Source organism: Gopherus evgoodei, chromosome 23, assembly GCF_007399415.2.
Source record: "Gopherus evgoodei ecotype Sinaloan lineage chromosome 23, rGopEvg1_v1.p, whole genome shotgun sequence".
Lineage (NCBI taxonomy): Eukaryota > Metazoa > Chordata > Testudines > Testudinidae > Gopherus > Gopherus evgoodei.
In genome coordinates, this window is record NC_044344.1 from 12,560,226 (window position 1) to 12,576,231 (window position 16,006).

At 42.1% G+C, this 16,006-nt stretch overlaps 1 protein-coding gene across 2 annotated transcripts in view; it reads right to left on the reverse strand.

The window, feature by feature from the left end:
* The window catches only part of NSF (N-ethylmaleimide sensitive factor, vesicle fusing ATPase), a 159,576-nt gene that overhangs the window by 120,713 nt on the left and 22,857 nt on the right, over positions 1–16,006 (reverse strand). For both annotated transcript variants that reach the window (XM_030541276.1, XM_030541275.1), the window contains exons 3-4: positions 11,008–11,107; positions 5,771–5,810 (exon numbers count right to left, since the gene is read on the reverse strand). In XM_030541276.1, coding sequence (XP_030397136.1) covers positions 5,771–5,810; positions 11,008–11,107 — 140 coding nt within the window. The remainder of the gene's footprint in view (positions 1–5,770; positions 5,811–11,007; positions 11,108–16,006) is intronic.

Here is a 16,006-nt window from a genome sequence, read left to right on the forward strand (position 1 = left end):
GTCCTATCCTCAGAGGTCAAAGAGAATAATTTACCTCCCTTGTCCTTGTAACAATCTTTTAGGTACCTGAAAACTTATGTCCCCGTCAGTTTTCTCCATACTAAACAAACTCAATTTTTTCAATCTTCCCTCATACATCATGTTTTTTAGACCTTTAATCATTTTTGTTGCTCTTCCTTGTTTTGTTGCTCTTCCAAATTTGTCCACATCTTTCCTGAAATGTGGCACGCACAACTGGACATAATACTCCAGCTGAGGCTGAATCAGCACGGAGTACAACAGAAGGATTAAATCTTGTGTCTAGTTTACAACACTCCTGCTAATACATCCCAGAATGATGTTTGCATATTTTTGCAACAGTGTTACACTATGACCCCCAGATCTCTTTCCGCAGTACTCCTTCCTTTGCAGTCATTTTCCACTTTGTATGTGTGCAACTGACTGTACCTTCCTAAATACAGTGCTTTGCATATGTCCTCACCAAATTTCATCCTATTTATTTCAGACCAGGCCTCAGTATTCTATACAACTACACCCAAAACATTATGTAAAAGAATGGTGAAGCTGTAGTCAGGCATTCAAACAATAGGAAATGCCAGACTTAAGTTAGCTTGTGTAAATCTTAGCTTGGGTTCCTTGTGTGTGTACATAAGGGGAGCCTTCCCCCTCACCACACAGGAAAACCTGGGCAGAGCCAGACACCTACCATAAGGAAGAAACACTTTGCAACTGAAGTCAGCTATAAAAACTGATCAACATTCTTGCAATGCAGCAGTGAATAATTTTAATCTATTCTGACATTAAAATTAACAAAACTCATCGAAACATGCATAGCAAGCCAGTGTACTACTTAATAGTCAGTCAGTCTATGGCGTGAGGCAGATTTATATCTGAGGGCTTGTCTACACAGGGGGGTGCACACTGCATTACACAAGCTGCAGTGACAGGGTGCATACTGGACGATATACCCTCTGTCAATGCACATCATTGCATACACACGCTGGCAGTTTGCTGCAGACCAAGGGTGTACCATGCTCCTTTCCTTTGCTACCGAGCAGCATGCATTCTGGGATTTTTCTTGCTGTGCGTTGTGGGATACTTAGTGGAAGCCAGGCTAGCTCAAAATTTTAAATAATCCCATGATTCATCTGTCTCTATACTTCCTTTAGGGGTGAGCTAGCACCATCTTCAAATTGCTGTTGGCCAGCATGGACCCAAAAATGCTCCGCATTGCTATGCTGGCAACTGCAAATGTGCAGAGGCTGTTTAAGCTGTCTTTCAGCACTCAAAGCCAGAGGAGTTTGGCTTTGGACTTCACCAGCTGCACCACCAATAGACGATGTGGCAGCAGCTCCTCCAGCTGCAAGAGGATCTCTAGCAACGGTGGAAGCAGGATGAGGAAGAGGAGGAACACACAGAGCAGCCGACAACAGAGAACCTGCTCCTGGAGTGGCTTCACCATGTGCAGCACTGTCTCTGGGCTTGGGAAACCAATGCAGATTGGTGAGAAAGGATTGTTCTTCATACCTGGGATGACCAGCAGTGTCAAGAGAATTTCAAGATTGGGAACGCAACCTTCCTAGACATATCTGCCGAACTGACCAGCACCTACAGCAGCAGCCTACTAACATGCAGTGCCTCATAGCAATGGAGAAGTAGGTCAGAACTGCCATCTGGGGACTGGCCACCCATGAATGCTATTGGTCCATTGCAAACGAACTCTGCGTGGAGAGATCGACAGTTGGGGCCACTGTCAGGCAGGTGTGTGATGCCATGAAAAAGGTACTGTCACACCATGTTATAAAGCTTGGTAAAGCTCAGTGTTATTTATGATTTTGCACACGTAGGATTCCTAAACTGTAATGGACAACTGTGGGACCTAGATGCCTAGCATGTGCCCTTCCCCACCTTTAAGGCACAGAATTCATAAATAGAAAGGGGTTTTTCTCTATCGTGCTCCTGGATTTGTAGACCACCATGGCAGGTTCACAGATATAAATGCAGAGTGGTCTGGAAGAGTCTACACTATGCTAGGATCTTTTGGAATTCAGCTCTATTTACATTAATGGAGAAAGTTATCCTGGGGGCAACAGTCCTATGTCATTAATGATGTGGACATGGCTCAGATATGCTGGGACACTTGGTTTATCCTCCATTTCCCTGGTTAATGAAGTATTCACAGCCTGCTTGGACAGAAAGACGGACCTTTTTAACCACTCACTCAGTAGCTGAAGAATGGGAGTGAAGTGTGCATTTAGCCATTTGAAAGGGAGATGGCACTGTCTGTGGAATAGGTAGGAAGCAGCAGACAAAAAATCCCCAAGATCACAACCCCATGTTATATTTAACAAAATATTTATGAGACTATGGGAGAAAACCATGGCAATAGTGTGAGGCAGAGGTGGAGAGATGTACTCAGTAGTCTGAGCAACCAATCAGGTGTCTAATATAAAATGCAAACAGGCAGGACAATATTCATCAGAGTCTCTTACTGAGTAGTCCCAAAAATGAAAATGCTGAAGAATCACTGATTTAGAATGCAGACCATTATGTGGTTCTGTTAATACAAGTCCAGTTTACAGATGATCCTAAAGATAATCCTAAAGATAATGCCACTGATTCAAACAGAGCGACTCCAGAGATGAACTTGTCCCAAGGCATTTTTATACACAATCTATTTTTTGACTGGCTGAAAAGGATTTTTTTTTTTTTTTTGTAATTTATCAGTGAATAAGGGCCAGCTACCCATCAATCTAAATATGTGCTGACTAAACACCCTGGTCTAATCAAGCAATAATCTGGATGCAGAATAGACTTCTACATTTAACATAGCCGCAAAGTCATTATCTCTGTGACAGTGTTCAGTTACTGACATTTTATTTCTGTTATGCCAGAAGATTAACATTGTCTGAATCATTTTCTCTGATGCATGTCACATAAAATACTCATTTTTGGCCCACTCCTTAGATGTGCAGAGCACCTGCTGCTCCCATATTCTCTATTGGGTGAATTCTAGCTGGCTTAGAGAGTACAATCGTGTGATTTATCCATAACAGCATTGCTTTTTAAAAGACACTGCATTGAGGTGAGAAAGGGAATCAATTATCAGTTCCCACCTTGCTTATTTGTGAGCAACAGAATCTTTCACCCTATTCAATGGAGAAGTGGAGTAAGCACTTAGATTTGCTAATGAAGTATCTAACCCACATTATTATGGGCAAGAGATTGAATGGAACTTAAAATGTCAGATTCAGATCTATGTTGCCTGGGAATGGGGGAGAACAGGAGAAGATAGATAGTCAGGGCTTTTTCTCCTGATACTTACTCAATTTAAAATTAAATTAAGCTGCCTATGCTTCCTCCTCCCCTGTACTATGCCACTTCCCCCACTAAAACTTACTATGATTGGTGCACCTTGGAAGGCTTACTTGTTCTTCTCCAGTCTGCCTGAACTCCCAGGCCAAATCCTAATTGCTCAGATCAACTTAAAACCTAATTCTGTAATGAGATCTGCTAACACAGACCCTTACACCTGAAAAGATTTCCACTGAAGACAATGAGACAGTATGTAGGTGTTTAGAATCTGAAATAATGGATCCCACTACAGGACCAGAACCTCTGTTTATAACCTCTTGAAGAAAGAACCTTTCCTTTGTGCTAGTTAGTAAAGCACCAGTGAGCACCTATGGACAAGACAACACGTTGTTAAATGCTAGAGGCTGCAAAGGCTCAAAACCTCCAATCCCTGCCAACACTCACCTTCCCATTTCATCCCCAATCTGCATCTCAAGTCATCCAGACATGTGTGTTCAGCATTTCCAAAGATCAGGCCTCTTATGTGCCCCAATGCGGATTTAGATGCCTAAATTTAGTTTGAAAATCTTGGCTTACAAACCAGATACTTGTTAACTGCTCCCAATTTTGATGCCCTGTTAATCTGTGAGAGCTGTCTTCCCCAGACATAGACTGTAGAAGTATGCCTTTGACAGGTGATCCAAAAATTAGTCAGAAAAACTACCTGACTGAACAGAAAGCAAACTCCTAATAACAAACCTTAACAATGGGATTTGTAATCAGAGTTTCTTGACACTAATTCCCTGGTCCTGATGGGGATGATGCGAAACATTTTGCGCCATTGCTGAAACCGGGAACAATTCATTCTTGCCCTTGAGCCATGCATGCACCAGTCATTTTTGCCCCAAGTTTGCACAATAGAAAAAAAAAAAGCAGGTGGGGGCGGGGGGAAATAGTGGCCAAAAAAATGCCTTTTCAATGTTCAGTGTTCGATTTAATATCTGTAGTAAGCAGGCTCAAAGCCCCGTAAGTGCACATACTGCACAATGCACCAGTATAACAAAAGGCTTTTCAAGAATAGGCTAAACATCATCTGGATTCATGAATATGTGCTATGGTGACCGGGGCTATTTAAACAACAGGTATTTTAGATGGACATTTGCCAAAATTGTGCCATTCACAAAGACCTGGGCTCCAGCAATCCACATACGCTGATACATTGTATCAATCCATGGCACCAAAAGAATCCAGGCACCAGCATGCAGAGGCATTAGACATTGGTAATATTCACAGCTAACCACCTAGTTACCTAGATGATGATCTACCTAGCAAATACATTCCTGCTTCCTGAAGACACTCACGTGGAGCAAACAGGTTATTTTATGATGTTGCTGTATTTTGTATCAATATGTCACGTCAAGAAACCTCATCTTCAACCATTATGAGGTTTGAACAGGACAGTCTCAGACATGAAATCAAATTTTAAGAGTGATGGGGGAGCAGAAAGTTTGCAGCCTGATAACAGAAGGATTCTAGCCAAGGACAAAAAGTATCAGGTATATTCAGGATATAAGTGAAATATAAGTACTAATTAATCTTCTAACATAGGGCCTACAGGCCATCAGGAGGCCTGCAAGATATTTAGCTTAGCCAAATTAGGCCTTAGTATTTAGGATAAGTTAGTTAATAATAAGCCTCTGAGCTTGTGTCAATGTTTGTGTTATGCTAATGTTTTGAAAATAACTGCTGTGTTTGGATAATAATGTCTATGAGATCAGTAGACTTCACAAGATGACCATTGGTAGAGCTTCATGAAATGTTAGAGACTTCCTTCAGGTAACTGCTGGTTACTATGGTGATGAAGTGAAGTAAGTATTAATGAGTATAAGGAGAACTAATGAGTTAGCCTGTGAGAAACGAGGGGTATGGAAGTTCACGTAAGCAAAAGGAGTTAAAACCTTCCTAAATATGTATGATGTTCAATGGGCATCATTATAAAAGCTGTATCCCGGTCTGTGCACATGGGCAGGGGTGACACCAGTGTGACAAACATTGGTGGTGATTATAGTGAGGAGAAAGATGACTATGATGACTAACACTTTGGATTCTTCCACGGGCATGGTGAGACTAACACAAATGCTTTACGTTCTCTATTGGCTGGTCTCTCCTTTACCAGATTGTTTGGTTGGCTAATAAAATAAGTATTACAGAAAAAGCATTATGTATTCTTTCGTGCCCCATGGGGTCCCCCTTCTACTGATAACCTCTCTACTGTAGTCAGCCTTGGGGTCTTAAATCTCACAGATTAATGTAAGTGTAAACCCTCACCGCAGAGCGAGTAATTGGTGAAATTACCCAATAACTATAGATAAGGCATCAGGCTGAAGATCTGGCATGTTCCAGGCCAGTTCAGCTTTAGTCTGTAAACCACATAAAGAATCAGCTTTGATAAGTTTATGTTAAGTTCTTGACCTACCATCTATGTCTTGTCCAATGGAGAGGCCGGCCCATTTTCTCTGTAAAAAAACAAAAACAAAAGTTGCAGAGAGGCAATCACTCATCCAAATTATAGATACCAGCTCACAAGAGAGCCTACTTCCTCACGGTGAGCTTTAGGAAATGTAGGAACGCAGTTTGAACAGCAAAGCAGATAGAATAAAACTAGGGCTGTCGATTAATTGCAGTTACCTCACACGGTTAACTCAAAAAAATTAACTGTGATTTAAAAAATTAATTGTGATGAATCACAAACAACTGAATACCAATTGAAATCTATTAAATATTTTGGATGTTTTTCTTCATTTTCAACTACATTGATTTCAGTTATAACACAGAATATAAAGTGTACAGCGCTCACTTTATATCATTTTTATTACAAATATTTGCACTGTAAAAATGATAAACAATAATTTTTTTTTATTCAATTCACCTCATACAAGTTCTGTAGAGCAATCTCTCTGATGAAAGTGCAACTTACAAATGTAGAGTTTTTTTGTTACAGAACTGCTCTCAAAACAATCTAAAACTTTGTGTGAAAACTCTCATTGGGGATAATATTTATAATGCATTGTATTATAGCTTATGTCCTTTTGAGATCTTTCTGTGAACGAGAAATTAGATACTGTAAAAAAGATATTTAAGTGAATTTCAGTAGGTCTGAAGGATTCTTACAGAACAGTATGATGTACATACTGCAACCCACTGCTGCCAAGCATCTTACGCTTCTAACTATTTTCCAGGCTGCTGTGATAGAAGAAGTATATGGAGCATCAGCAGGAAAGGACTGTTTTACCCAATTAAGACATAATGGAACATATGACAACCTTACAAACTTCTGTACACCCACTCACCTGCTCAAGCATATATTAACTTTTTCATCAGCATGGTAAGAGTGAGAAATTAGTTTTTGTGCATACACCGATATATTTATGACATGAAGCTAACACACTGCAGAGAACAGAAGACGAACCAGAAGAACTGCAGGATTTATAATAGATCTTCTCTTGCTCTCACATTTAGACTCTATAACAGAGGATAGTAATAAGCAGCTACAATGTATGCTTATTCCATTAAAACTTCTTTAAAAAAAATTAAGACAAAGTAGTCAAGAGCAAATGGGAGCTTCGCTGCACCTATCTCAGAGTAAGCCAAATCTCCAGATAAGCTGATATTAATGAAAAAGAAAGCATTTCTGGAGAAAAGTTGGCGAACATGTTTTCTTTCATAATTTGAATGTGCTGAATCTGAAGATGTTTACCAAGCTGAATTCTGAACTTTAATGCTAACATTTGTAACTTAGAAAAAAAAATGACAGACAGTAAAGGAGAGGTACTAAATAATTAATTTGTTGCCATTTCCTGTACTGGTGGCAGTGCATGGATATGGCGTGTATCCTCCTATTCTTTACCAGAGCTCAACAGGCTAGAATTTGGGAGCTTCAGCTGCACACCTTCAAAAGAATACTTCCCTTTTTTCACCAATATAACCACATAAATTATGCTTGATGGGGATCAGTGCACTTAGCAGAAATGAACCAGCTCCCTCTGAGGTATCTGAAAAGTTCCATAGATGCAACTGGGTTACGAAAGGTTCCAACCACAGATTCAATCAGCAAAAAGAACAGGCACCTTTGAGACTAACAAATTTATTTGAACATAAGCTTTCGTGGGCTACAGACCACTTCATTAGATGCATAGAATGGAACATAGAGTAAGAACACATCTATACATACAGAGAACATGAAAAGGTCGAAGTTGCCATACCAACTCTAAGAGGCTAATTAATTAAGATGAGCTATTCTCAGCAGGAGAAAAAAACGTTTGGAGTGATAATCAAGATAGCCCGTTCCAGACAGTTGACAAGAAGGTGTGAGGATACTTAACATGGGGAAATAGAGTCAATTTGTGTAACGACCCAGCCACTCCCAGTCTCTGTTCAAGTCCGAGTTAATGGTATCTAGTTTGCAATTTAATTTTAGTTCAGCAGTTTCTTGCAGTCTGTTTTTGAAGCTTTTCTGTTCCAAAATTGCCACCTTTAAGTCTGTTACTGAGTGACCAGAGAGGTTGAAGTGTTCTCCTACTGGTTTTAGAATGGTATGATTCCTGATGTCAGATTTGTGTCCATTTATTCTTTTGCATAGAGACTGCGTTTGGGCAATATACATGGCAGAGGGGCATTGCTGGCATACATCAGATTGGTAGATATGCAGGTCAACGAGCCTCTGATGGTGTGGCTGATGTGATTAGGTCTTATGATGGTGTCACTTGAATAGATATGTGAACAGAGTTGGCCTTGGGCTTTGTTGCAAGGATAGGTTCCTGGGTTAGTGTTTTTGTTGTGTGTGTGTGTGTAGTTGCTGGTGAGTATTTGCTTCAGGTTGTGGGGCTGTCTGTAAGCAAGAACTAGCCTGTCTCCCAAGATCTGAGAGAGTGAGGGATTGATCGTCTTTCAGGATAGGTAGTAGATATTTGATGATGTGCTGGAGAGGTTTTAGTTGGGGGCTGAAGGTGACAGCTAGTGGCGTTCTGTTATTTTCTTTGTTGGGCCTGTCCTGTAGTAGGTGACTTCTGGGTCCCTTCTGGCTCTGTCAATCTGTTTTTTCACTTCAGCAGGTGGGTATTGTAGTTTTAAGAATGCTTGATAGAGATCTTGTAGGTGTTTGTCTCTGTCAATCAGATAGATCCGAACCACTTCCAAGAGTGGCCTGATACCACTGGTGAAAAGAGGAAGAGGAGGAATTAAAGTATCATAAGAATGTCCTCAGACCTCAGCAGATGGGCTCTCTCCCATATAATCCGTGTGCCCAAGGTGCAGCCCAAACCAGAAACATGTTCAGGCTTGGACCCGATAACCAAATAACTTGCAATGAATCCACACCAGCATAAAAGCAGTGAGATCATGTTAATGAAAATAAAGTGTTAATCACACTTTTAAGATTCAAATTACTCACTAGTGAGCCAGCGTCCAACTGCAAAACATTTCATTGGAGGATTTGGTCATGGAAGTGATTCAGGAAGCTCTGCTGAAAGCAGAAATATTTGGCCAGGAGCAGCTGAATACCTTTACTCAGGAAAGGCTCATGATGCCAAAGGAGTGAAGTATCCATACCAGATTCCATGACTCACTCTAAAGGATAAGGGCTCTGACATTTTCCTCCCTCTGTGCAGCTGCAAAAGTAAAGAAAATCAAAGACAAGGCAATCATATCAATGGCTGATCATCTCATATTACAGCGCCTCATTACTGCCTATAATGTAGGAAGGATGGTGGATGTGCACAAAATATCAAATGAGCTAATGCCAGTTCCTCTTGCTTTTGCTGAGGTAAACAGGCATCTCAGAAGTGGAAATAAGTCTATAGATGTTTTTAACGAACAGTCAGTTTCTTCCTGAGATAATCTTGATAGTACATCCATCCTGGTGGAGGGATAGCTCAGTGGTTTGAGCACTGGCCTACTAAACCCAGGCTTGTGAGTTCAGTCCTTGAGAGTGCCATTATAGGAATCTGGGACAAAAATCTTTCTGGGGATTGGTCCTGCTTTGAGCAGGGGGTTGGGCTAGATGGCAGCCTGAGGTCCCTTCCAACCCTGATATTCTATGATCCTGCCCAGTGATTTACAACCAAGCACATGAAATGGCACTGGCAACCTTGCAAAGATTTTAGCAGAGTTAGTTCTTCATTCCATACAGCACTTCAGCAGGACTGACGTAGTCTTTGAAAGACACAAACAGAATTCTATTAAAGGAATGACATGACCGAAGCGCTCCAAAAATTCTAAGCAAATTTGGAAAATCATTGAGGACAGATCTGTTCCACTTCCTAACAGCTTGCCAGACTTCTTGGTCCATCCCAAAAATAAGGCTGATCTGGCTTTTTTCTTATCTGAAGAACTCCTAGTCAATGCTCCATAAAATTGTCATACCCAGAGAGTTCAAAGAACACAATTTGGTTAAATCATCAAACCCAGCTCTGGACACAAATGAGTTGCAAGCTGATCACGGAGGCGGCGACATCAGGATTGTACTGCACTGTATACAAACAGATGTTGACTGTGTAGTTGTGTCAACACAAGACACTGATCTTCTTCTGTTAGTGGAACACTACGACAAAATGCATTGCAGCAAGTTGTGGATGAAGGTTGGAACATCAAAAAAAACGCAAATGCATTCCTGTGCATACTATTCAAGAGAAGCTTCTGCCTGCATTTCCTCAAGCAGACACAGAAACAGTACTCTCCTTCCATGTACAGTCAGTGACACTGCTTCCTATATTGTTGGGAACAGCAAGAAAACTGCTTGGACAATATTCACGGAAAAACGTACTGCCAAGAAACTGGGGGAAGGATGATCTACAGAATGATCATTTCAGCAGAAAAGTTTATCTGCCACATGTACAATTTATCTGATGAGGACGGCTGTGACAAGGGCTGAGTGATATTGTTCTCCAAGTGTCGACACCAGAGGCACTGCTCCCAGCAAGCGATGCACTGCACTGCACTCAAAGAGCTCACTTGCAAGTTATGGAGTGTAGGCAGGCAAACTGCAACAATTCCGTACTACACTCACTAGAGAATATGGGTTGGACCAAACATAATGAAGAAATGGTACCCAAGCTAATGCCACTAGAGCCAATCCTTGACAGCTGTGCAGAAACTGTAACCTGTGGATGTATCGAAGAGTGCATATCACAACACTGTAGCTGCAGAAATATCACATTGGCTTGCACAGGGGCCTATAAATGCAAGGAGGGTGTTGGCACATGTAGGAACAGTTAAATTATACTTGTCTAGCAATGTGCAAGATATACAGTAACTCTTTGCAGTAGAATAAAAATAGAAAATTCACTAATTTTTCAAATTTTATATAAATTTTGAGTTCTAATTTAGGTGGTGAAATATTCAAAATTCAGCTTGGTAATTATTTTCAGATTCAGCACATTCAAATTATGAAAAATAATTTATCTGCTTTTCCCCAAAAATGCCTCTTACATTTTATTTTATAGAAAATGTGTCCAGTCTATCAGAAAAAACTCTCTTGAAATTCTGATTGCAAAAACCCAAACTTGCAGCATTAATTCACACTACTTATATTTATCCACAGGATTTTTTTTCCCACTGAAATTGTTAACTTTAAAAAACTGACATGACACAAATGCCTTCTTCTGTTTAAAAGCCCTTTCACCTGCTTCCCGGCGGAAAAGTGAGATCACACAATACCTGGGGCAGGCTGAACGCAATGCTGCCTGGAACAACAGATGGATGAGTTCTCAACGTGAAAATGTATCTGTGGTTTGGAGAAGTCCTCACAACTACATGCCTAGAAGACAAAGAGCAGCGTTTTATTTTGATTCCAGTGTTATGAGAAATCATGTGTAACAATTCTTAGATTTCATTCAACTTCTGTGATGGAAAAACTAAGGCACCATCCTGCAACACAATGTAAACAGGAGGATGTCTGTGCAGAAGTGCACTGAAGTCACTGACTTCAATCAGGCTCCACATGGGTGAGGGCCCCTTTGAGACTGAGGAAAGGAAATCTGCACAACACTTTCAAAAGATGAGCCTGGGAGCTTAAATTCATCAGTCTGCTAGACATTAAAAATGTGGACTGAATAGAGACGCTGGATTTGTGGCTTATTACAACAATGTATAACAAGGGAAGGCAAACTTACTGACCTGCCGAGCTGAATATGACAATCTTCAGACATCCGAGAGCCAGGGCACATCTGCCGGGGGTGGGGGCTTTGGCCCCTCGGGAGGTGCCTGCCAGGGCTTGGGGTTTCAGCCCTGCTCCTGCTGAAGCCCCAAGCCCCAGCATGCGTGCCCCAGATGGCTGAAGCCCCAAGACTCCCCTCCCCACCAGGCAGAAGCCCCTGCCTCACCAACCTGCAGCAAGGCAGAGGTTCCGAGCTCCCCACTTCCCCTGTCTTGTAGGTGGAAAATGTGGAGGGCTCCACGAGCTGCATTTTAACTGTAAAAGCTGAACCATTGTTTGGCCACCCTGATCTACAACCCACTAACCACCACTCTCAACTGCCTTCTCCCACTCCCAGGACTGGAGGGGTGTTAATGCGCCACTCCACCATGAACGGTCTCTTGAAATGTGTGTTAATTACTCGGATTTAGCTATGACACCACCTTTCCCAGACCTAAAGAAGAGCTCTGTGTAGCTCAAAAGTCTCTCTCTCCCCTCCCTCCAATGAAAGATATTACTTCAGCCACCTTGTCACCAGAGACAAGTGGGTACCTGCTTACAGTGGAGGGGCACAATTTAAAGGTTCACCTCCCTCCCCCACGATAGCTTGAGTCACCCTCAGTGGCCCCTCCCTGCAGCTCCCAGCTTTTTGCTGCTGCCTCTCCCCATGCCACAGCTCACCAGCTCCAGGAGCTGCCAACACAGGGAGGGGGACTGGCCAGCAAACCCTGGCAGAAATCTCAGAGCAAGGGAACGTGGTGCCCCCATGAGGTGCCTCTGCTTATCACGCTAAAGCTCCCTGATCTCAATTATGTTTAATGTCAACTTATTCTTACAGTAACTTTTGTGTAAGCATCCATATACTGTCATTCATTGATGGCATCCATGATTTAATTAGCCTTTTAAAATAAGGAACCATAGTACTTAACCACTGGCACAGCTTGGCAAGAAACGATTCCAAAACGCACTGTAAAAGCTTTAGCACTATAAATGGAACAATTTCCCCACTTTATTCCTACACTTTAGCCAGTAAAAGGGTGATAAAATGGTCATCTGGAGATATTTAAATGGCATAAGCAGCTTTTAGTTTGAATTTGATAAAACAGCAAAGCATCCAAGATTAAAACCATTTTTTAAAACCATAAGAATTTTAGCGATCCCTTGGGGAACTTTCTCCAAGAGTAGGAGGGTGTCCCAAAGAATAGAAGTGTTTCATCCTCACACCCACCAGGCCATTGTCATGTCCTCCCTGAAGCTGGCTATCTGCTTTTTGCACGTTTACTGTTTTTTAAATGATTTGGGATCCCCCCAGGATGTAACGTACAACAGAAATGTAAGTTATTATCGCTGTCTACTAGTAAATACTTGGTAAAGTGCTTTGAGATCCTGTGATCCAATGCACTACATCAGTGCAAAGATGAGACTCGTGCTAACTTCTACAGATGTCAAAACTAAAGGCATGGAGAGGAAGTGACTTGTCCGAAGTTGTCACAGTGAATCAGCTGGGAACAGATCCAAAGTCTGATTCCCAGTCCCATGTCTGAAGGTGATTTCATGAAGGAATCTGAATATCAAATCCACATATATGTGCATATGAAAATGTGAACATTAAAAGGAAGCCACTTATAAGCTATACATCCAATAAATTCTCCCTTGCAGTTAATCAAGCCTAGAACAGAACGGTAAATACTGATTTTAAAAGAACAGAAGAGGACAGGTGATTATTGTCATATGCACTTTACTGCAAGGCAGCAGTATGGATGGCCTGGCTAAGTTTATCTGCAGTGCAGCAAGATTACCATAGCCTACAGCTCTGATTTGATACTGAAATACTTCTTTACACTTCCGGTGTATATACTTTAAAGAGCAATCTGCAGTTTCTTTCCATAACCAATATACACGCTAATTTCTATGTAAACCTTAATTCTACAAAACAAGCAACCTTCTCAGGATTATTTATATAGCAGAATGTCCAGGGCTTTTTTGGTTACAACACATCTACAGTTGTTGTTTCCTGCATACTTTCATAACTCATAGAAGGTTACAACCTAGCAGTTACTATTACTTACACACAGCCATAAGTGAACACAGTTAGCTCTTACAGGTCTAACGCTTAGGCTCTACCATTATTTAATTCAGGAAACCTTAGGAGAAGGTGCTAGTTTTTAAAATGCAAGAGGCAAGGATTTCAGATTAAACACTCACAGTTCGGCATCGCATTTTTTGCAATGCCATGTCACTTCATTACTAGCATCTGCTTGAAAAAGCAGGACATGCTTAAGTCCATGGGGCCGATGCTTAAATACAAAAAGGAAGCTTACAAGAAATGGAAATTTGGACAGATGACTAGGGAGGAGTATAAAAATATTGCTAGAGCATGCAGGGGTGTACTCTGGAAGGCCAAGGCACAACTGGAGTTGCAGCTAGCAAGGGATGTGATGGGTAACAAGAAGGGTTTTTATAGGTATGTTAGCAACAAGAAAGTGGTCAGGGAGAGTGTGGGTCCCTTACTGAATGGGGGAGGCAACCTAGTGACAGGATGTGGAAAAAGCTGAAGTACTCAATGCTTTTTTGCCTTGGTCTTCACAGACAATGTCAGCTCCCAGACTGCTGCACCGGGCAGCACAGTATGGGGAGGAGGTGAGCAGCCCTCAGTCATTAAAGACCAGATTAAGGACTATTTAGAAAATCTGGACATGCACAAGTCCATGGGGCTGGACGCACTGCAACCGAGAGTGCTGAGGGAGTTGGTTGATGTGATTGCAGAGCCATTGGCCATTATCTTTGAAAACTAATGGTGACCGGGGGAGGCACTAGATGATTGGAAAAAGGCAAATACAGTGCTCATATTTTAAAATGGGAAGGAGGAGAATCTGGGGAACTACAGACCAGTCAGACTCACCTCAATCCCTGGAGAAGTCCTGGAGAAGGTCCTCAAGGAATCCATTCTGAAGCACTTGGAGAAGAGGAAGGTGATCAGGAACAATTAACATGGATTCACCCAGGGCAAGTCATGCCTGACCAACCTGATTCCCTTCTATGATGAGATAACTGGCAAAGCTTTTGATATGGTTTCCCACAGTATTCTTGCCAGCAAGTTATAAAAGTAGGGGCTGGATGAATGGACTATAAGGTGAATAGAAACCTGGCTAGATCGTCGGGCTCAATGGGTAGTGATCAATGGCTCCATGTCTAGTTGGCAGCCGGCATCAAGCAGAGTGCCCCAGCGGTTGGTCCTGTGGCCGGTTTTGTTCAACATCTTTATTAATGATCTGGATGATGGGATTAATTTCACTCTCAGCAAGTTCGTGGATGACACTAAGCTGGAGGGAGAGGTTGATACGATGGAGAGTAAGGATCAGGTCCAGAGTGAACTAGACAAATTGGAGGATTGGGACAAAAGAAATCTGATGAGGTTCAACAAGGACAAATGCAGAGTTCTGCACTTAGGGAGGAAGAATTCCATGCACCGCTACAGGCTCGGAACCGATTGCCTAAGCAGCAGTTCTGCAGAAAAGGATCTGGGGATTACAGTGGACAAGAAGCTGGATATGAGTCAGCAGTATGCTCTTGTTGCCAAGAAGGCCAATGACATATTGGGCTGTATTAGTAGGAGCACTGCCAGCAGATCGAGGGAAGTGATTACTCCCCTTTATTTGGCACTGGTGAGGTCACATCTGGAATACTGTGTCCAGTTTTGGGGCCCACCACTACAGAAAGGATGTGGACAAATTGGAGAGAGTCCAGCAGAGGGCAAAGAAAATAATTAGGAGGCTGGGGCATATGACTAACAAGAAGAGGCTGAGGGAACTGGGCGCATTTAATCTGCAGAAGAGAAGACTGGGGGGGGGGATTTGATAGCAGCCTTCAGCTACCTGAAGGGGGGTTCCAAAGAGGATGGAGCTCGGCTGTTCTCAGTGGTGGCAGACGACAGAACAAGGAGCAATGGTCTCAAGTTGCAGTGGGGGAGGTTTAGGTTGGATATTAGGAAAAACTTTTTCATTAGAAGGGTGGTGAAGCACTGGAAGGGGTTAGCTAGGGAGGTGGTGGAATCTTCTTCCTTAGAGGTTTTTAAGGCCCAGCTTGACAAAGCCTTGGCTGGGATGATTTAGTTGGGGTTGGCCCAGCCTTGAGCCGGGGGTTGGACTAGATGTTTTCCTGAGGTCTCTTCCAACCCTAATCTTACATAATTCTATGACAACCTACCAACAAATATCTGTCTGTTGTATAGTGTTCATTACCGTAATAGCTGAGTGCCTCAGTCTTTTTAAGATATCAACACCCCTGTAAAGGACTGCAGCATTATCCCCATTTCACAGATTGGGAATTTAGGCACAAAGCAGCTCAGTGGTTTAACGGAGTACCCACAGGAAGTCTGTGAAAGAGATAGAAACACCTGGATCTCCCAAGAGACCAGCTACCACCATAACCACTGGACTATACTTCCTCTTTGAATCTCTCACACTGCACCAAAACTGCACCAAAACCTCAACTAGACAATATTTTGGAGCAGTTCTCTGA